Raw genomic sequence first — 22,159 nt, forward strand, 5'->3', positions numbered from 1 at the left:
TTAGTACTTAATAGTGGCACATAGTTGGTGCTTAATGGAGTATTTATTGAGAAAGTAAATGATAGGTATTTAGCAGAAATTGGGCTTGTTTTTCTTACAATAAGTTAAATACAGATTTAATCCTAGTTCACATATCAAATGTACTAATAAAATAACTGCCACATTCTGAGATACTACAGTGTTCCAGGCACAGTGTTAGGCATTTTACATCCCTCATTTGTAATCCTTATAACATCAGTGCAAGGTGTGTTATCATCCTGATGATAATACGGCTTAGGCATGGAGAGGTTGTAGCAAGGCTATGCAGATAGAAGATGCCAAAACTCATAAGCATGTCATGCTTTTCCCTACTTGCACATACATTAGGACTTCTGTCATATCACCATCAGGACTTTCTAAGATTTATAATGAGACGTAACAGCAGGAGTTGTATAGGGAGCCATGTGGATCATGATATACTCAGAGAATCAATGCTACAGGCTGAAAAAGAGAAAAGTCTCCAAGGGGCTATTAGGTGATATCAGGAAAAGGGAAGCAGGACAGTTCTTACGCTGTTTGGTATATAAACACCAGCAAATATGCTTCGTCCTATCTTTGCTACAACTCTAGGAAAAGCACTCTTGAGAGTTCAGTAATTATAGGAATCATCTTAAACCATGTGACTGGGCATTCCTGCAAGGATGTGCAGATCTGGAGGCTGGCTTCTGACAGAGACTTGGGGAACAATGGAAGGAAATGAAGACTCTGGGCGTGCCTGTACCCAAAGGCCTGGAGACTCGTAGCTGTTGACCACAGCTGTGGCTGGGGATGCCTGGATGGTCAGTGTGCCCACTCCGGCTGCCAGTTTGAAGGCCTGTTGGGACCTCCTCTGTGCCTTGCTTCTGTCAAGGCTGCTCTGGATGCTCAGTTTAGCAACCTCTACCCCTTCTCCTCTCCAGTTCAGAAGTGGTGTGGACAGAGGGATGGAGGGAGGTGCACAGTGGTCTCCAGAACCCTGGGGGCTGTCCTTAGCTACATACAGCGTTGTCGTTTTTCTGCTTACTCTGTCTTACTGAATCCAGACTGAGACCTACAGAGGCGTGGATCCTTCCCTTGTGATATTTATATTTTAGAAAATATTCTAGAACAAGGTTTTAGCATTTTAATTATATAATTTTCATGTGTATCGTATTTGGTATTTAACAAGAGAAAAGGAAACTTATTTATAGGCACTCTATTTCCTGGACTATTGAAGCGAATACAGTTGGCAGACAGAGTCCTGGGACAATGTCAGTTTAACTTGCTGACAGCGCCTGACCTATTTCAACTTTTCAGATTGCTGACAGGTTTGTATTTATTCCTGCTTTTCAGCTACTCAGATGAAAGAAAAGGTGAGCTCAGTTTTTTAAAAAAAACTTTACTTTTTTTTTTTTTAAAGATATATTTATTTATTTGGAAGGCGGAATTACAGAGAAGCAGAGGGAGAGAGAGAAAGAGAGAGAGAGACAGAGAGACAGAGAGACAGAGAGAGAGAGAAAGGTGTCTTCAATCCTCTGGCTCACTACCCAAATGGCCAGAGCAAGGCTGATCCGAAGCCAGGAGCTTATTCCGGGTCTCCCACATTGGTGCAGGGGCCCAAGGACTTGGGCCATCTTCCACTGCTTTCCCAGGCCATAGCAGAGAGCTGGATCGGAAGAGGAGCAGCCAGGACTCGAGCTGGTGCCCATATGGGATGCTGGCATTGCAGGCAGAGGCTTACCCACTACACCATAGCACCGGCTCTAAAAAACGCTTTTCTGAGGAGGACACAATTTTGCTTTGGGAAAAGGAAGTGCAAAGTTGTACAAGTGATGATAAGATGCTTGTCTAACCAAAGGCTAGTTTTATAGTTGGGATGCGATCAAGTGAGAACTTTAAGTGTTTGAATGTTCTCATTTTAATGTGGGTATACTCTCCCTTCTGGTCATTTCTTCTTCCTCCTAAAAAAGAAAAAGTAGTGTGATTTACTCTTTGTGGGGCAAATAGGCACCTAGATACTGGCAATGGTGTGGGGGGGGATTTCCAGAGCCTTTCATATGTTATCAGTTAAGCTACTATTGGGACAACGCACACAACTCACGTATCAGGCTGGCTAAACCACATTAAAATTGACCTTAATTTATCCTAGTAGGTGTAAAATATTGTTGCTATCATGGAGGAATTCATTTATTTTCGTTTTTATAACCACAAAAATAAATTTTATTGCCATGCTGGATTGGTATTACAGACTTACAGATGCGAACCATGGACTAATAGTGCAGCAGCTCTCACGGACCATGGAATTGCTTACTTGATGCTTGCTGAAAATTCTTAAGGCTGTTCTTTAAGGGACATAGTTGTTTTTAATAAGCTTAAACATTTTTATTACCTTTTTAAAATTATACTTGTAGTATTCTCCTAAGAAACATATCAAGGATAGTCTTGAGATGACTTCTAAAGTAACAGTGTCAAAGACAAAGGTTTATTTCTCATTTTAAGTAGGTATATGAAGTAAACCATTTAGACCAAGAAACAATATTTTGTTCTTACCAAGTTTGTTGCTTAACTCAGGAATATTTTTTGTGTGAACTTTCTTTGGAAAAATCAAAAGGTAGTTTGTGTGCATTGTAGACACATGTTGAGCTGCCATTGTTACCTAGGCTTTAGTTAAAACGAATGTAATTTATCTGCGGTTACTGAGAGACAGAACCTTATGCAAGTAAGAAGAAAAACAAGGCGTCAACATGCCTCTTTGTTACTAAATCAAACTAAGTCTTCTAACAGTGGGGACACAAATAGGGGCCCACTGGAATGAAGATAGAGATTTCTTGAATTGCTCTGTTCTTCAAGGGTTCTGTGGTAAGTCTTCATTTAGGCTCTTCTGGGGACTCATGTTAATAGCTTGAGAATGCCTTGCAGAAATCATAAGAAGAGGCTGCAGTCCAGGGCAGATGTTAGACTGATTTGTAAATCTGCTTGTTTCTTCGATTGTTAGGTTAGTTAATTAGTTAGTTATTATAGGTGGTAAATATTTGTTCCATAGGTCAAATATTTTCTTATTGACCAGGTTCGTCAAGCAAAGTAGATACAGTTTCGAATGTGGATGTTTTTCAAGTTTTTTCTCTTCATTTCTCATGTTAATGTGTTACCTACCTCTCACTCATTTCTTTTTTCCTTTCCTTTCCTTTCTTTTTTTTTTTTTTAAGATTTATTTATTTTACTTGAAAGTGATGGTTACACAGAGAGAAAAGGAGCGGCAGAGAGAGAGAGAGAGAGAGAGAGAGAGAGAGAGAGAGGTCTTCCATCCACTGGTTCACTCTCCAATTGACTGCAATGGCCGGAGCTGCGCCAACTGAAGCCAGGAGCCAAGAGTTCCTTCTGGGTCTCCCACATGGGTGCAGGGGCCCAAGCACTTGGGCCATCTTCTGCTTCTTTCCCAGGCCATAGCAGAGAGCTGGATCAGAAGTGCAGGACTCAAACCAGCAACCATATGGGGTGCTGGCACTGCAGGAGGTTTTACCCACTATGCCACAGCACCGGCCCCTCATTTCCTTTCTTTTCTCCATTATTTTTTCTTTCTTATTTTTAAGATGATATTTTTTTTTCCTTTTTTTTTATTTTATTTTATTTTAAACTTTTATTTAATGAATATAAATTTCCAGTGTACAGCTTATGGATTACAATGGTTTCCCCCCCCCATAACTTCCCTCCCACCCGACACCCTCCCCTCTCCCGCTCCCTCTCCCCTTCCATTTGCATCAAGATTCATTTTCAATTCTCTTTATATACAGAAGATCAATTTAGTATAAAGATTTCAACAGTTTGCACCCACATAGAAACACAAAGTGAAACATCCTGTTTGAGTACTAGTTATAGCATTAAATCACAATGTACAGCACATTAAGGACAGAGATCCCACCTGAAGAGCAAGTGCACAGTGGCTCCTGTTGTTGACCCAACAAATTGACACTCTAGTTTATGGCGCCAGTAACCATCCTAGGCTGTCGTCATGAGTTGCCAAGGCTATGGAAGCCTTCCAAGTTTGCCGACACTGATCATATTTAGACAAGGTCATAAAAGACAGAGTGAGGATAGTAACCAATGATCCTAAGAGTGGCATTTACCAGGTTTGAACAATTATACAGCATTAAGTGGGGAAGAGGACCATCAGTACACACAGGTTGGGAGTAGAGCCATTGGTGGTAGAGTAGAGGTTATGATTACAAAGGAATGAGGCCCAAGTGCACTAGACAGGGCCTAGAACAAAGGACAGAGTCATTATTAGAGGAGCTAAGAAAGGTGCTGTCTAAGCTACAATTAAGTTTTCTGATTGAGAGGCAAATAGAACCTGATAGAAGGGGCTTGATAATAATCTGTTGGGCTTTAGGCCTTGTAAATGATATTTTTAATTTACATTATAGTTAAAGGTTTAGCATTCTTCTAAATAAAATGTTCAGCAAGTAAAAAGTATAACAGCAAAGTTCAGTAGGAAGGGCCATAAACAATAGTCAAATGAAAGATGTCTATTTCACTCATAAATAGTAAATTTTAAGATAATCACAGATCACTAAATCTATAGTTGTCTATCATTCTTTTTTTTCTCCAGAAAGCTTTTATTTAAGATATACAAACTTCATGCATTTCATGAATACAATTTTAGGAACACAGTGAATCTTCCCACTGTGCCCACCCTCCCACCTGCTCTCCCACCCTGCTCCCTTCTCCCTCTCCTATAACTTTCTTACTTTTTACTAAAAACTATTTTTCAATTAACTTTATACACAGAAGATTATATCTATACTAAGTAAAGAGTTCAACGAAATTTTGGAAAAAAAAACTGTTCATCAAGTTTTTTGATTTCTCTTTTTATTTTTCCTATGACCCACTGTTCATTCAGGAGCTTGTTCCGTCTCCATGTGTTTGCATATGGCCTAGAGATTCTTGAGTTGTTCATTTCCAGTTTCATCCCATTGTGGTCAGAGAAGATTCATGGTATGATTTCAGTTTTTTGAACTTGGTGAGGCTTGCTTTATGGCCTACCCTGTAGTCTATTCTAAAGAAAGTTCTGTGCACTGGTGAGAAGAATGTGTATTCTGCAACTGTAGGATGAAAAGTTCTGTAGATATCCATTAGGTCCATTTGGTCTGTAGTGTCAATTAACTCTGCTGTTTCTTTGATGATTTTCTGTCTGGTTGATCTGTCCATTGCTGAAAGTGGGGTATTGACACCCCCCATTACTATTATATGGGAGTCCGTGTTTCTCTTTAGAATCATTAACATTTCCTTTAAATAGCCATATGTCCTGTAATTACATGCATATACATTTATTATAGTCACATCTTCCTGTTGAATTGAGCCCTTAAACATTGCATAGTGCCCTTCTTTGTCTCTTTTAACAGTTTTTGTGTTAGTCTGTTTTGTCTGATTTTTTTTTTGTTATTTATTGATTTTTTTTATTAAACTTTTATTTAATGAATATAAATTTCCAAAGTATAGCTAATGGGTTACAATGGCTTCCCCCCTCCCATAACTTCCCTCCCGCCCGCAACCCTCCCCCCTCCCACTCCCTTTCCCCTTCCATTCGTGTAAAGATTCATTTTCAATTCTTTTTGTACACAGAAGATCAGTTTAGTATATATTAGGTAAAGATTTCAACATTTTGCCCATATAGCAACATCAAGTGAAAAAACTACCATTGGATTACTAATTATAGCATAAAATAGCAATGTACAGCACATTAAAGACAGAGATCCTACATAATTTTTTTTTTTCAAAATAATTAATTTTCTATGCCTTTTCCATTTTAACACCAGGTTGTTGTTTTTTTTTTTTTTCATTTCCAATTCTCTTTATATACAGAAGATCACTTCAGTATATAATTAGCAAAGACCTCATCAGTCTGCGCCCACACAGAAACGCAAAGTATAAAAATATTGTTTCAGTACCAGTCGTAGCATCACTTGGCTTTAGACGACACATTGGGGACAGATCCCGCATGGGGTGTAAGTACACAGTGACTCCTGTTGCTGACTTAACAATTTGACACTCCTGTTCATGGTGTCAGTAATCTCCCTGGGCTCCAGTCATGAGTTGCAAGGGCTATGGAAGCCTTTAGGGTTCGCTGACTTTGATCTTATTCCGATAGGGTCATAGTCAAAGTGGATGTTCTCTCCTCCCTTCGGAGAAGGGTACCTCCTTCTTTGATGGCCCCGTTCTTTCCACTGGGATCTCACTCACAGAGATCATTCACTTAGGTCTTTTTTTTTTTTTTCCCATGGTATCTTGGCTTTCCATGCCTGCTATACTCTCATGGGCTCTTCAGCCAGATCTGAATGCCCTGAGGGCTGATTCTGAGGCCGGAGTGTTGTTTAGGACATCTGCCATCCTATGAGTCTGCTGTGTATCCCACTTCCCATGTTGGATCTTTCCCTCCCTTTTTGATTCTATCAGTATTAGCAGATACCTATCTTGTTTGTGTGATCTCTTTGACTCCCAGACCTATCAGAGCTATCAATTGTGAGCTGAAATTGATCACTTGGACTAGTGCGATGGCATTGGTACATGCCATCTTGATGGAATTGTGTTGGAATCCCCTGCACATTTCTGACTCCACCATTTACGGCCAGTCCGATTGAGCATGTTCCTAATTGTTCATTTCCTCCCTCTCTTTTTCCACTCTTAGATTTAACAGGGATCACTTTTCAGTTAAAATTTAAACACCTGAGAATAATTGTGTGTTAATTACTGAGTTCAACCAATAGTACTAGAACAACAACAACAACAACGAATACTAAAAAGGATAGAGTATTACATTGTACATCTAAAGTCAGGACAGGAGCTGATCAGTTCATTGTTGCTTATAGTGTCCATTTCACTTAACAGGTTTTCTCTTTGGCGCTCAGTTGTCACCGATCAGGGAAAACAAATGATATTTTTCTCTTTGGGACTGGCTTAATTCACTGAGCATGATGTTTTCCAGATTGCTCCATCTTGTTGCAAATGACTGGGTTTCGTTGTTTCTTACTGCTGTATAGTATTCTATGGAGTACATGTCCCATAATTTCTTTATCCAGTCTACTGTTGATGGGCATTTGGGTTGGTTCCAGGTCTTAGCTATTGTGAATTGAGCTGCAATAAACATTAATGTGCAGATGGCTTTTTTATTTGCCAAATTAAATTCCTTTGGGTAAATTCCAAGGAGTGGGATGGCTGGGTTGTATGGTAGGGTTATGTTCAGGTTTCTGAGGAATCTCCAGACAGACTTCCATAGTGGCTTAACCAGTTTGCATTCCCACCAACAGTGGGTTAGTGTCCCTTTTTCCCCACATCCTCTCCAGCATCTGTTGTTGGTAGATTTCTGAATGTGAGCTATTCTCACCGGGGTGAGATGGAACCTCATTGTGGTTTTGATTTGCATTTCTCTGATTGCTAGTGATCTTGAACATTTTTTCATGTGTCTGTTGGCCATTTGGATTTCCTCTTTCGAAAAATGTCTATTGAGGTCCTTGGCCCATCTCTTAAGTGGGTTGTTTGTTTTGTTGTTGTGGTTTTTCTTGATTTCTTTGTAGATTCTGGTTATCAATCCTTTATCTGTAGTATAGTTTGCGAATATTTTTTCCCGTTCTGTTGGTTGCCTCTTCACTTTCCTGACTGTTTCTTTCGAGGTACAGAAGCTTCTCAATTTGATGCAATCCCAAATGTTAATTTTGGTTTTGACTGCCTGTGCTTTTGGAGTATTTTCCAGGAAGTCTTTGCCTGTGCCTATATCTTGCAGGGTTTCTCCAATGCTCTCTAATAATTTGATGGTTTCGGGTCGTAGATTTAAGTCTTTAATCCATGTTGAGTGAATTTTTGTGTAAGGTGATAGGTATGGGTCTTGCTTCAAGCTTCTGCATGTGGAAATCCAATTTTTCCAGCACCATTTATTGAATAGACTGTCCTTATTCCAGGGATTAGATTTGGATCTTTGGTCAAATATAAGTTGGCTATAGATGTTTGGATTGATTTCTGGTGTTTCTATTCTGTTCCATTGGTCTATCCATCTGTTTCTGTACCAGTACCATGCTGTTTTGATAACAACTGCCCTGTAGTATGTCCTAAAATCAGGTATTGTGATGCCTCCGGCTTTGTTTGTCTGATTATTTTTATGACTATACCAGCTCTTTGGTTTCTGTTAGCATGGAATATCTTTTTCCATGCTTTTACTTTCAGTCTGCAGGTATCTTTGTTGGTGAGATGTGTTTCTTGTAGGTAGCACATAGATGGGTTTTGTTTTTTAATCCATTCAGCCACTTTGTATCTTTTAATGGAGAGTTGAGGCCATTTACAATCAAGGTGACTATTGATAAGTAACAACTTGGCTCTGCCCTTTTCCCATAAATGTTCCTATTGTTTAATTTGGATTTCCTTTATACTTTCATTGGGAGAATTTCTGCCTACACCTTCTTTCATAGTGATGACCATGTTTCTGTGTTTCTGTGTGTAGCACATCCTCACCAGCATTTGTTATTGTTAATTTCAGTCTGAAAGTCATTCTAACTGAAGTGAGGTAAAATGTCATTGTGGTTTTGATTTGCATTTCCCTGATGGCTAGTGAATATTTTTTTTCATGTGTCTATTGGCCATTTGAATTTCCTCTTTTGAAAAATGCCTGTTAATGTCCTTTGCCCATTTCCTAACTGAATTGTTTTATTGTTGTTGTTATTGAGGTTCTTGTAGCTCTTTATAGATTATAGATATTAATCCTGTATCAGCTGTATAGTTTGCAAATTATTTCTCCCATTTCTTTCAGTTGCCTCTTCACTTTGCTGAGTGCTTCTTTTGCAGTGCAGAAGCTTCTCAATTTGATGGAATCCCATTTATCAATTTTGGTATTGATTATGTGTGCTTTTGGAGTCTTTTCAAGAAGACTTTGCCTATGCCAACATCTTGAAGGATTTCCCCAATGTTCTTTAGTAATTTGATGGTATTGGGTCGTAGACTTAGGTCTTTGATCCATTTTGAGTGGATTTTTGTGTAAGGTGTAAGGTAGGGGTCTTGCTTCATACTTCTGCACACGGAGATCCAGTTTTCCCAGCACCATTTGTTGAAGAGACTGTCCTTGCTCCAGGGATTGATTTTAGCTCCTTTGTCAAAGATCATTTGGTTGTAGATGTGTGGATTGATTTCTGGAGTTTCTGTTTTGTTCTGTTGGTCTACACATCTGTTTTTGTGCCAGTACCATGCTGTTCTGATTATAACTGCCTTGTAATATGTCTTGAAATCAGGTGCTGTAATGCCTCCAGCTTTGTTTTTGTTGTTTAAGATTGCTTTAGCTATTTGAAGTCTCTTATGTTTCCATATGAATTTTGGCATCTTTTTTTATATTTGAGAAGAATATCCTTGGTACTTGATAGAAATTGCATTGAATCTGTAAATTGCTTTTGGTAGTATGGACTTTTTTGTTTTCAGTATGGACATTTTGATGATATTGATTCTTCTAATCTATGAACATGAAAGATTTTTCCATTTTGTAATGTCTTCTATTTCTTTCTTTAATGCTTTATAATTTTCATTTTAGAGGTCTTGACATCCTTGGTGAAATTTATTCCAAGGTATTTAATTTTCTTTATAGCTATTGTGAATGGGATTGATCCTAGAAGTTCTTTCTCAGCTGTGGCATTGTCTGTGTTGCTGTTGATTTTTTTGTGTTAATTTTATATCCTGCCACTTTACCAAACTCATTTATTAGTTCAAATAATCTCTCAGTGGAGTCTTTTGGATCCCCTCTAAATAATCATGCTATCAGCAAATATGGATAGTTTCACTTCCTCTTCCCAATTTGTATCGCTTTGATTTCTTTTTCTGGCCTTATGACTCTGGCTAAAACTTCCAGGTCTATATTAAATATTAATAGTGAGATTACATATCCTTTTCTGGCTCCAGATCTTAGTGGGAAAGCTTTCAATTCGATAAGTTGCTGATTGTGAGTTTTTCATAGATTACCTTGATTATGTTGAAGAATGTTCCCTGTATACCCAATTTGCTTAAGGTTTTCATCATGAAACAATGTTGTATTTTATCAGATGCTTTCTCTGCATCTGTTGAAATAATCATATGGTTTGTTCTTCAGTGTGTTAATGTGATGTATCACGTTGATTTGCGAATGTTGAACCATCCTTGCATACAGGATAAATCCCACTTGGTCCAGGTGAACGATCTTTCTGATGTGTTGCTGAATTCAATTAGCTAGTGTTTTATTGGGGATTTTTGTGTCTATGTTCATCAGGAAAATTGATCTATAGTTCTCTTTGTCATATCTTTTTCTTGTTTAGGAATTAAGGTGATCCTTTCCTCATAGGAGTTTGGGAGGATTCCCTCTTTTCAATTGTTTTGAATAGCTTGAGAAGAAATTATTGGAATTATTTCTTTTTTTAAAAAAAGGATTTTATTTATTTGAGAGGTAGAGTTATATACATAAAGAGGAAGAGACAGAGAGAAAGCCTTCCATCTGCTGATTTATATCCTAAATGGCCACAGGTGCTGGAGCTGAGCTGATCTGAAGCCAGGAGCTTCTACAGATCTCCCATATGGGTACAAGGGCCCAGGCATTTTGGGCCATCTTTGACTGCTTTCCCAGGCCTGTAAGTAGAGAACTGGATGGGAAGAGGAGCAGCCAGGCACGAACTGGTGGTGCCCATATGGGATGCCGGCACTGCAGGCGTAGGCTTTAGCCTACTATTCCACAGTGATGGCACCTAGTTCTTCTTTCTACGTCTAGTAGAATTCAGCAGTGAATCCATCTGATACAAAATCAGTAGCTGCTGAATAAAGACATTAATAAATAGGTTTGAAAATTGTTAACAGTTTAAGAAAACAAGTAAGATGTGTTTTATGCACTGTAGTATCCCTGTAAGCTGGAAAAGCTCTGGACATATAGTAGATCCCCTTTACACATTTGTTCAAGGTAAAGTGGCCATGTACTGTCCATGTGCTTAAAACTACTGGAACGCAGTGGAGGTATATCACTTCCACCTTGTCTTGTCTGGGAAGGCTCATGGAGGCGTTTGATTTTAATTGTTAAAAAAGTGGGAGGGCTATTTAGAAACAGGGAATGATGTGGAGTCCCCTAAAAAGATGTTGAAAACTGTGGATGAAAGCGAGGCAGTGGCAGGTGGTCAGATCGCAAAGGCAAATTTTGGAAAGCATTGGAAGACAAGCTTAACTTTCCATGTAGAGTGGAAAGTCTAGGGTATTTTAGAGATGTTAACCTAGAGGTGTGATAACCAGATGCATTGAAGAAGGGAGAAACTGTCAAGTCCACATTGACTGGGCTCAGTAATTAAGTGGGTTGATGAGAAAGGAACACAAAGATGGTGACAGTCTTGTTTTGAGCTTGATTGACTTGTATAATAGTGAAAGCTAAACAAAAATAGGACAGCTAGAAGGGAGAATTAGCATTTTTGGGGAAACTTTTTGTGTTTTAAAATCTCCTAATGTTTAAAGTTACAGGAACACTTCATTGTGGACCCTTATAAATCACAGAAGTAGAATATTAGACTTGAGAGGGATCTTGGAAATTGAGTTATTAATTAAATTCAAATGCCACAGCCCTGGTATCTTACCCAAGAGAAAGCTGGTAGGTTCAGGAAGAGCCCACAGGAACTCTGGCCTAGAAACACAACATGAATAGGGTGGCAAGTTCAGAGAGCCAGTTCCTGTGTGTGTGTGTGTGTGTGTTTAAGATATTATTTGAGAGGCAGAGTTATAGACAAAGAGAAAGGTCTTCCATCTGCTGGTTCACTCCCCAAAGGCCACAATAGCAGGAGCTGGGCTGATCCAAAGCCAAGAGCTTCTTCCAGGTCTCCCATGTGTGTGCAGGGGCCCATCTTGGGCCATCTTCCACTCCCAGGCCATAAGCAGAGAGCTGGATTGGAAGAGGAGCAGCCAGGACAGGAACTGGTGCCCATATGGGTTGCTGGTCTGGGAAATGGAGGCTTAGCCTACTACACCACAGTGCCGGCCCCAATCCCAGTGTAGTTAACAAGCATTCTTTCATTTGGACTTTGATTTTCCCTTTTAAATGTGAAGAGCCCTTAGGTAAGTAGTTCTAGGTACCATATTTGGTGATGTTATCTATACAACATAAGCACTTGTGTTGTGAGAGTAAGATAAAGTCCTTTAAGTATTAAGTAATATACTCATTCTTACAGCAATATAAACTTGCCTCCCAATTAAGTGACATTATTAATTATTTTCTTTAGCTTCCTTTCAATAATATCCTGACATTTATTTTTAGTATGTTATATATACAGTTATCACTGAGTTGAAGTTTATTCAACTCTAAACACAATTTTTATTGCAAATGTTCTATCTTGCACTATTGAACATGGGTCTTTGGTGCCATATTGTCACATTTGTGGGGAAAGCTTCCTACTGTTAGCGTCTCTATCTGGTCCTTAACCCATCCTCCCTTCTACTTGGGCGTCACTGGGAAGAACAGGACTGGCTAAAGGTAGACTTGGTCCTACACGTGTTACAGACAAGTGGTAGGGCTCTGAAGGAAAGTTGGGCTGGCTCTCACCTTGGGCATGCATACCTACTTTTGTTCTTCAATGCCTTTAACATGAGAAGATGGAAAATCTTCCTGCTCACACCCTTTGTGTCTGCCTGTACTAGGATCAGAGATGCAAGTGCATGACTAGCTTTGCCTTCTGAAGCCCCTGAGTGATCTCCAAAACTGAGCTTGCTAAATGTGTGGGCATTCTGATGGCTTCTTTGCCTCCAACCATCTGACTGCCCAGGGCTACAGCTTAATAGGGGAGATGAGGACCTGAATGGAAGGCTGAGCTGCTTTCCCGGTTAAAGGAGACAAGGAAGAGAGTGGCTGGGAAATGTGTTGCATGAGAATAGTTGGGAACCAGCTCTTTTATAATGAAATGAACAATGGGATAATTAAACCTAGATCTTTGCTAGTTGGGAAGAAAAACAGCTGTAAAGTATTAACATCTAATAATTTATCATCACGAGCCTAACTCTTCTTTGAAGAAAGTCCTATTTCTTAAATTGCAGTGGTAGCCCTGAGAATAAAAAGAATATTCGTTTTACAAGCTGATTTTCAACCAGTTCCTAACAGTGGTAACTGCCTTTGTCTTCATGGGAAGGTGGAGAATTTAACACCCAAACTATAGGCCAAATATTTTAAAATCCTAAGTGATGACACGATCAGGAAAGCTAGATTAGCTAAGATTTAGCCTTGGAGAAGGCGAGGCACGCACAAGTGTCCTTGGTAAACTCATGGGTCTGAGGCTCCAGGTGGGGGGCACATGCACTTTAATAGTAGTGACTAGCCTTGAATGAGAGAACAGTAGAAATTCCATGTAGAAACGGGGAGCTGCCAGCATTGTTAGCTAGCATATTTCCCAGATTGTGAGAGGTGCACTACTTTTCAACCCAAAGACTTCAGGAATAGGCAGACTCCTGCTTCTGCAGATACAAAATGGAAAGCTAACCCCCTAGTCTTGTAGATCTAATTGACCAGACTGAAGGACACTTGATCTTTTTTTCACTAACTGAACAAGCCGGGCCTTGCATGCCGAGTTTCTATGGCAATATGACTCAGTGACCTCTCTTCTCTGTTGTGGAATGTAGGTGAAAAGGATGGAGGGGAGCCTGATGATGCTGAACTGTTGAGGCTCAGTAAGAGGCTGGTGGAGAACGCGGTGCTCAAGGCTGTGCAGCAGTATCTGGAAGAAACACAGAACAAAAAGCAGCCAGGGGAGGGGAGCTCTGTGAAAACTGGCGAGGCTGAGCGGAATGGCAATGATAGTGATCACAACAGGAAATGAGGCCGGAACACAGGCTCCCGCTGCGCTGTGGAAAGCATCCCTGCTCCCTTCCGCTGAGTCCAGGGACTGACTTGCAGTGTGCTGTTTGTCTCGTGTCCAGTCCGTGGAGATTGCCTACTACTTTTCATGACCGACGTGTTTGCATTTCTGAAACACAACAGAAGAGAAAGAGTGCTGGCACTAGCCGAGGAAATTAATTTATGAAAGAAGAATGGCCGGCGTTTCACGTGCCCTCAGCTATGCACAAGGGAGAGAGGGGACTCTGGGTTATGCCTCCTGGACTCGGATTAAAGGCCATGGGAGAGGCCTTGCCATAAATGGAATCCTGCCATTTATATTGCTTAGCAGGGCGTTCAACTATTTTATCTGAGGCCAAAACTCACACACAGCTCTCAAGTGCTAAGCGTAAAAGAATCATTGTTGAGATTATCATCTGTACAGTTAGTCCCTAATGTTTCGAGTTTGTCCTAAGTGTGCTGTCACTATGCATTGATCCTGATTTACAGTAAATTATGTTTGATGTACATATTTTTTATATATTTTTGGCAAAATGCAACCTTTTCTATAAAATGTGAGCAACATTTTAACAGTTTTTTTAATCCTATTTTGATAAGTCAGTGTGCCATGTTTAATGTTTTCCATTGACATTTGTATGTTAAATTTTTTGTATAATTTTTTTCCTTAGGCAAGAAACCTATTGAAATCCAAGACTTAATTAACGAAGCTTTGTATCGAGAAAGAATGAAATTGAAGTCCAAAGTGAAACAGATAAAGGAACTTTTATTAAAGCCGGAGACTCAGGCTAAAATTAGGAGGGAGCTTTTTGAAGAAAGACTTATTCACAATAATCAAGGAAATGATGTTGATTTCAGCATGACTTTGACGTAAGCACTGTGTGATAAAATAGTTTATGATATATTTTCAGATTACTAAATAGCTCTTTGGTGAATGCCAAAGAACTGTTCTGGTAGTGTATGCACAACAGCAAACCAATACTTGGTAAGGAATTAACAATTTCTTGCCAAACAATACTGACTTTGTCCCCCCCCCCTTTTTTTTTTTAGCTAAACTTGTGTTTTAAAATGTTTTTTTCTGTAATGTTATTTCATAGAGATTACTTCTTAATTAGCTGTTGTGAGATGTTCCTCGGGTCCTTGCAGGTAAAAACAGACTGTGAAAAATTATTTACAGACAAACAACAACAATACAACTCGAAACCAACACTGCTTTAGGGTCCCCTGCCCTCTCTTAACCTGATTGCTGTTGTTAAATCAAGATAAGCATTGTCTCCATGTTTATATATCTAGTGTAACTTTTAAGGAGAATTTGAATGTTTATTAAACATTAGTACTTGAAAGAAGATTTATAAATGTAATAATTGCAATTACTGATTAAGTGTGTTTTATAATATCCATATGTGTTATTTTTCACTGATCAAAATGAAGTTTGCTTTTTCATTTCTTCAAGAATGAATGTTTTGGACTTTTTTTTTATACTTCTTTGAGGTTAAGGCCCAGGTCTTACCATATCCCTGGTAATCCGAATTTGTTTGCACTGATTCATTTTTAAAGAGCGTTCTTGAAAAATGTTCTCCTATAATGGTGGTTATTGGTAATGGCTTTTTCAAGTCATTGTGAAATTGCTGCTACTAATAAATCATGACAGAAGGGGAAATGACTGGACATCAAATATGTAATCACTTCAAATATAGACTCCACTTTGCTCATGGATTTTTAGCTATTTTTTCACAGGGTATATTATACCGCATTTATTTATAAATGAGTTTATGCATTTTCATGTCTCTTAATAAATGCATTGTTTTCCCTTGTTGCCTTTCCTCATTTATTTCCTCACTCATGGAAGTTGTTGGAGTTGTGTTGGGACAATGAAGTCATAAGCAGGAGCCCTGACAATTTCACTGTTTCTTCACTTTTATATTCCTGTCCTTCATACTAAGATAGTATAGTTGCCAAAGCACCCTCAAGTTTAGAATTTTAAATCATTTCAAATTGGCAAGCTTCATATGACGTTAACAACAAATCATTAAATTAAAAAAAAAAAAAAGACCTAAGCAGCATCTTATAAACAGTGTGTCCCTGAAGTGACTTGGATAGCAAAGGTGAAAGGGGAGGATCCATCCGGGTTGCTGCTCACCATGAATCTTTTCTGTTTGTAGATCCCTCCTTAAGTTGACCCTTGGGATAGAAAGCACACGTATTTTTATTCTTGCCTTTTCAGTTGAGGAAACATACATGCCAAGAGGTTAGTGCCTTATTCAAGGCCGCTCTGCTATTAGGGAACTGGTTTTGAACTGCAACCCAAGTTCCTATCTCAGTGTTCCTGTACTGTTTCACCATCCCATCATCTAAGTTAACAGTATTTCAGGAGAGAGAGCTCTTCTCAGCATGTGTCTATAAATATCCTCCAGGAGCGATTCCCAAACCATCTGAATAATTTGAAAGCCTAAAAATAGTATACTTTTTGCAATCTAGGGTTTCACTTCTGTAATTTCAGTTGAGACTCAATTTCCATTTGTTAAATACCTGGTAAGGCCCAGGCTGTATTCCCGGTGATTTAGGTTCATAATTAATTTTCTTCCCTCCAGTGACCCTGTTAAGAAGTAATTAGTACTTTTACAGATTAGGAAATTGGGACTGTGTGTGCTTAAATGGCCCAAGGTCATAAAGCTAATAAAAAGTAGGGCTAAATTTAGACTCTGATCTGTTCAGCACTCTTTCCACAGTGTGACACTTATTCTTACCACCAAGTGCAATACAGTTCACAAATTAAGGATGTGTAATGAAAGAAAAGTCACTTTTTTTTTTTAAACTAAACCAGCTTCCTTGAAGCTCTGAATTTCTATGAAAATGTATGGGAGCAGTTAGCTTATGTGATAGAATTAGGAAAAGCACACATTCAGATACTTAATTTAAGGATTAAGGATTCTAATCCTTATCAATGAAATATATCCATTTAAGCAGGTTTATAGACAGTGGAAGGTAATAAAATTAAAATTTTTTCATTTTCCATTTAAAACCGAACAAAACATTAATTTGTAAAAAAATATAAGTTTGGGATCTCATGTTTGATATGACTATATTCCCATGGATCAGAGCCATGAAAATGCTCATTGAGTCACTTAGCAAGAGTGTGTTGTCCTCAACTGGTACTGTATATGTTGTAGCCTTGTCTTCTGACAGGCAGTTTGCATAGTTTGAGACAGAGTGCCTGCTGGGGCTAGAAGGTACACTGTGGCTTCTAGAGTTGGGTCCACCACTGACGTGAATTTGAGCAAATCACATCACTTTTCTGAGCCTTGCTTATCAACTCATAGTTTGAAAAGTTTGGGCCAGGTCATTTCTAAGGATTGTAGAGCACTGTACTCTTGTCAGTGCCACTGTCTCTGCTGCCACTATGGAAAACCTTGTTGACTGGGCCGCATAAGTCCATCTGTTAGGAATAGAGGCTTAGAGTTCTCGAATATTTTATATTCTTATTCCCTTGTGTTAGTTTTTAACTTCAAAGAATTCCCAGTGGCACATATTCACATTTGTAACCAAGATCCAAGATTTTGGGGCATCAGTCAATGAAAAAATAGTAGATCCTATGTGAAATTTTATTTTTGATTAACATAATACTTGTACATTTTTATGAGGTACAATAAAATATTTCAACTCATGTATATAGCATAAGTTGGTCCAGCCATGTAATTAGCATAATTAGCATTTCCATTTCCTTATCTGTGTCTGGAGCCTGTAAGTCCTCTCTTTTAGGTCCTCATACAATGTGTAATGCAGTATTCTGAACTATAGTCTCCCTGCTGCTATGGAGCCCTGGAATTTATTACTTGTATCTGACAACATTTTGGTCTGACCTCCCTCTATTCCCACTCTTCCTACCCTTACCATTCTATAGTAAACACTATTCTCAGTTGATATTGACTTTAAAATTTCCTTCCACATATGAGAGAGAACATTGGTATTTTCCTATGTCTGTCTTATTTCACTTAATCCCAGGTCCATCCTTTTTGCTGCAAATGTCAGGATTTCCTTTTCTTTTTTAATTGGCTGAGTAATGTTCCATTGTGTGGGTTCTTCATCCATTCATCCCTCCATGGACACCTCGGTTGACTCCATATTTTAGCTATAATGAGTAAGCTGCAATGAACAGGGAGTATAGATGTCTCCTTGATACATGGATTTCATTCCCTTTGGATACATACCCAGAATTGGGATAGCTAGGCCATAGGTTTCTACATGAATATTTTGAGGGATATCAAAAGTAGTATTTTCAGCAACAGGACAAGATTTGAATTTAGTTCTATTTACAGAATTTTAGATTATTATTATATCAGTCTACTTCTCAGTGTGGACTATAGAACTTTGAGATGCTCTAGAGTTAAAACTAGAGCATGCTTATGATACAAGCTGTTCACTCCAAAACCCCAAAAGAGTCACTTCCCCATCATGCCAACAAGCAGATGTTCTGTAAGGAGGTAATTAAAACAGTTTGACTTCATGCTGTAGACGTCAACACCAGTAAGATGCATTTGCTCCTCTGCACTCACTCATAGGTACATAAACCAGCAAATTGAGAACTTATTTCATTATACAATGACAACAAACCTATAGTATCTCCAAACATGACTGATAAATGAATAACCTGCCATCATTCATTATTTCAAAAATTCAAGTCTTGTTGAGGTTGATTCGTTCTGAGAGGAGGAGCGTGGTGGGGGCAAGAGTCATGGAGTCACCACACAGACCCCGGGAGTCGGGTGAAAGCAGGTCAGAGGCGAGCAGCCTGCAGATTTATTTTAGTTGGTACAGCAGCTTAAAAGGCAAGGCAGCCAATCTGGTCAAGGGATGGTTTATGCCCTAACCAATCACAGCCTGTTGCCAGGCAGACTCCGTTGCCATGTGGTTTCCAAAGCCATCCAATCACAGCCTGTTGCCAGATAGGCTTCGTTGCCAGGTGGGTTTCGAAGCCATTCCTGAGTAACTGACGCTCACTTCCCCGCAGCCATCTTGGCCTGGCCTTCTCATTCCACCACAAAGTCTCACCCAAATAAGCTATGTATTTAAACAAACTGTATATGCATTCCTGAATTCCAGTGTTTTTCCATGTAGATCTCATATAATAATAAATAAGCCTGGTGTGCTTTAAAAATAGATTCTGGGTCCCTATATGAATTTGACAGTAGTACACATCATAGCAAGATAAACCCCTAGATCCTACCATTTGCAATAAAAAAATGAATATTAGAGCAATCCACTCAGAATCAGGTCATTTAAAATTGATACCAGCTGTTGGACTTCTTTCCTATATCACCGTATTGGGGATAATAAGGCTTATTTATAAGGTAATTTGAAAGCTTTGAAGGAAGGTGTGATTATCATTTCCAGTGTAGTGTAGTTGAAACTACTTATTTGTATCCATTAAATATAGTTGATGAATTCATTTGGGATGGTTTCAAAATGTAAGCTAATAGGTATTCCCCTACAGATTCCATCATTCGTCACTTAGTGGAAGGCCATGATCCTGTGACAGCATCAAAGATAGGAATAATAAAATTGAGAAATTAATTCATTATTTCCCGGAAACCTGTGTTGCTTTCCCTTTAATGATTCAAATCATTTCTGAAAAGCGAATATCCTATGACACGGAACTATATGTCATATGCTTTGTCTCGTCTTAGAGCCCTGCTTCTCGTACTTCCAACTTAGGCAGCTTTATGGTATTTCAGCTCTTGTTCTCAGTGACCATATAACAAATTGGCATAACATTTCACATTACTTCACAGCTCCTGCCCAGCCCCCGCCAGGCACAATGTCACCATGATGTCTGAACCAAGTGCGCTGTAATTTCTTCACTGATTTTTTTTTCTAACCATGTCCATTTTATCTTACCCATTGTTTCAAAAAAAAAAATCCTTTTGAAAACACTCGTGTGGGATATATAAAGTTGTAGGAGGTGAGAGGACAAAGAAACAAGTCCCTTTGTAGCTGGATAAGAATTACAGTGCTTTGGAAAGACAAAAATGACATGCAGTAATCCAAAGAATACCTGATATGGTAATGGGACTGCAAAAAATAGATGAATATGCGACAATGGGGAGAGACACAGGATATCTTTTTAAGATTCTGGAAGACAAATTGAGAAGCTATTTTTAACAGGCTCATGCTTGGTTAGTGTCCTTAAACAATGGCAGGTGGCATGGGCTTTGAATGGTTTGGTGAATATTTCTCACACTTCCTGACAGCCCAGCATCTGGTGAACACCTCTCCTGTATTTATGCCGCTTCCCATCTTCTGAGCTTTGCTTCTCCAGGGTAGAGGTCCCAAGGTAGAGGCCTGGAGCTCACCTTCTCCACCTTCTGTGTCACTACTGTGGTTCAGACATGGGGTCTGAGCCCTCCAGGCAAGAGGGAAACCCTACATGGAGGCAACCCATCTGACAAGGATGATGTAGAGAGAACCAGTTCTAAGAAACAGTAATGGCCGAGGCACCATCCCATGGGTAGGCAGTCCCAGCTGGCACGGAGTATTGACAACAATGTCCCCTTGGAGCAGCTGGCCGTGTAGTGGGGAATTGTTACAGCTGTTTGTCCACTTCGCCTGCTTCTCAAGAACTTCAGGAATTCTGTGAGCTAATGAGTATCATTTTATGTTTCTTTTCCACTTATACTAGCTAGAGTTCATTCTATTGTTTGCACCTACAACTTCTGGCTAATACTGGGTACATTTCATTAAATCGCTAGTTCAACACTGGCATTTTGGATTGTGTACTTAGTAGTATGGAACAGTACAGTGTGCTCTAGAAGTTGGCGTTCCTGACCCAGGCGCTAAATACCAGCAGCACCCTCCAGTTACTGTTTCAGTTAGTGTATGCCCCACATTGCCCAAATCTCCTCCAAATGGGGGCCACACAACCCCCAGCTGAGGAGCCGAGGAGCACGCCATTAAATAGTGCTTTCCCAGTCACATGAAAGAGTGGATGTTTTTCTTGTCCCTAGTTAGTTAGAATCCATTTAGGGGAGTGCATGTTTACCCTAGTGGTTAAACCACCCATGTCTCTCATTGGTGTGCTTGGGTTCAGTTCTCAGTTCTGGCTCCTGACTCCAGCTTTCTACCAATGCAGACCTTGGGAGGCAGCGGTGCTGGTTCAGGTAACTGGGTTTGTGCCACCATGTGGGAGATCTGGATTGTATTCCTGCTTCTGGCTCTGGCCTCAGCCCAGCCCTGGCCCTTGCTGACACATGGGGAGTGAAACAGCAAATAGAAGGGCTTTCTTCTCTCCACTCCACTTTTCCCTTCTTCCTCTCCCTTTCCAATAAATAAATAAAACTTTTTTTTTTTGTAAAGAGTAATTTAGTCTGAAAGAGCACATGCTCACTACCCCCCCCCCCCCCGCCCCCAGCACACACATATTGTCAGGCACCTGACCTGTCTGGTTAGAAAATGAAACCACCTTGGGTCCAGCGCTGTGGTGCAGCGGGTTAACACCCTGGCCTGAAGCGTCGGCATCCCATATGGGCGCCAGTTCTAGTCCCGGCTGCTTCCGATCCAGCTCTCTGCTATGCCTGGGAAAGCAGTAGAAGATGGCGCAAGTCCTTGGGCCCCTGCACCTGCGTGGGAGACCTGAAGGAAGCTCCTGGCTCCTGGCTTCAGATCAGCACAGCTCCAGCTGTTGTGGCCCGGGTGGTGGCTTAACCGGCCACATCGCAACACCTGCCACAACAGGCACGACTTCTGAGTAGTGGGATTACAGGTGAATTTACTTCATAATTTATCCATTTTTGGATTTTCAAAATGCTGTATAATAAATATTTATTGTCATAAACCAAATCATAATTGCTATTTCAAAAGAAAATGAATTTATTCAGGTGTTAGAAAGCTTATTGCATTTTGGCCATAAAAAGCACTGCATGAAGATTTCATTGCTTAGAAAATGGCCCACTCATTCGTTCCTTCATGCATTTATTGAACATCTCCCATGGGTCAGATACAGGGCTGGGTGCTTTGGAATGACGCGGAGCCTACTGACATGAGTGTGGCCGTAATTACCCTTCCCTGCAATTTCTTTGCTTCCCCCATCACCCATCTTATTTCAGATGTGACCTTGTCTTCAATGGACAGCTACAGAGAAAAGAAAAAGAACAAAAGGAGCCCAGTTTTCATTTCTACTTTTATTCTTGTGGTTTTTGAGCTCTCTGATGGCCCAATTCTTGGTAAACCACTGGATTGGCAGTGTAACGGGATGTCAGTATCGGGCCCTGTCTGCTGTTGCTTCCAGTGAGACATCATTTAGCTTGGCACGGAAAACCAATGTGTGTG

At 39.8% G+C, this 22,159-nt stretch overlaps 1 protein-coding gene across 4 annotated transcripts in view; it reads left to right on the forward strand.

Annotated features, from left to right (window-relative positions):
- AKAP7 (A-kinase anchoring protein 7) overlaps positions 1-15,576 on the forward strand; it is a 170,697-nt gene extending 155,121 nt beyond the window's left edge. For 2 of the 4 annotated variants that reach the window (XM_062186763.1, XM_062186761.1), the window contains one exon: positions 14,509-15,576. In XM_062186763.1, the coding sequence (XP_062042747.1) occupies positions 14,509-14,711 (203 nt within the window). In that variant the 3' untranslated portion in view covers positions 14,712-15,576. Of the gene's footprint in view, positions 1-13,626 lie in introns of all 4 variants that reach the window. The other 2 variants (XM_062186762.1, XM_062186764.1) reach the window with 1 other exon arrangement.
- The last annotated feature ends 6,583 nt before the right edge of the window (positions 15,577-22,159 follow it).

Source organism: Lepus europaeus, chromosome 3, assembly GCF_033115175.1.
Source record: "Lepus europaeus isolate LE1 chromosome 3, mLepTim1.pri, whole genome shotgun sequence".
NCBI lineage: Eukaryota > Metazoa > Chordata > Mammalia > Lagomorpha > Leporidae > Lepus > Lepus europaeus.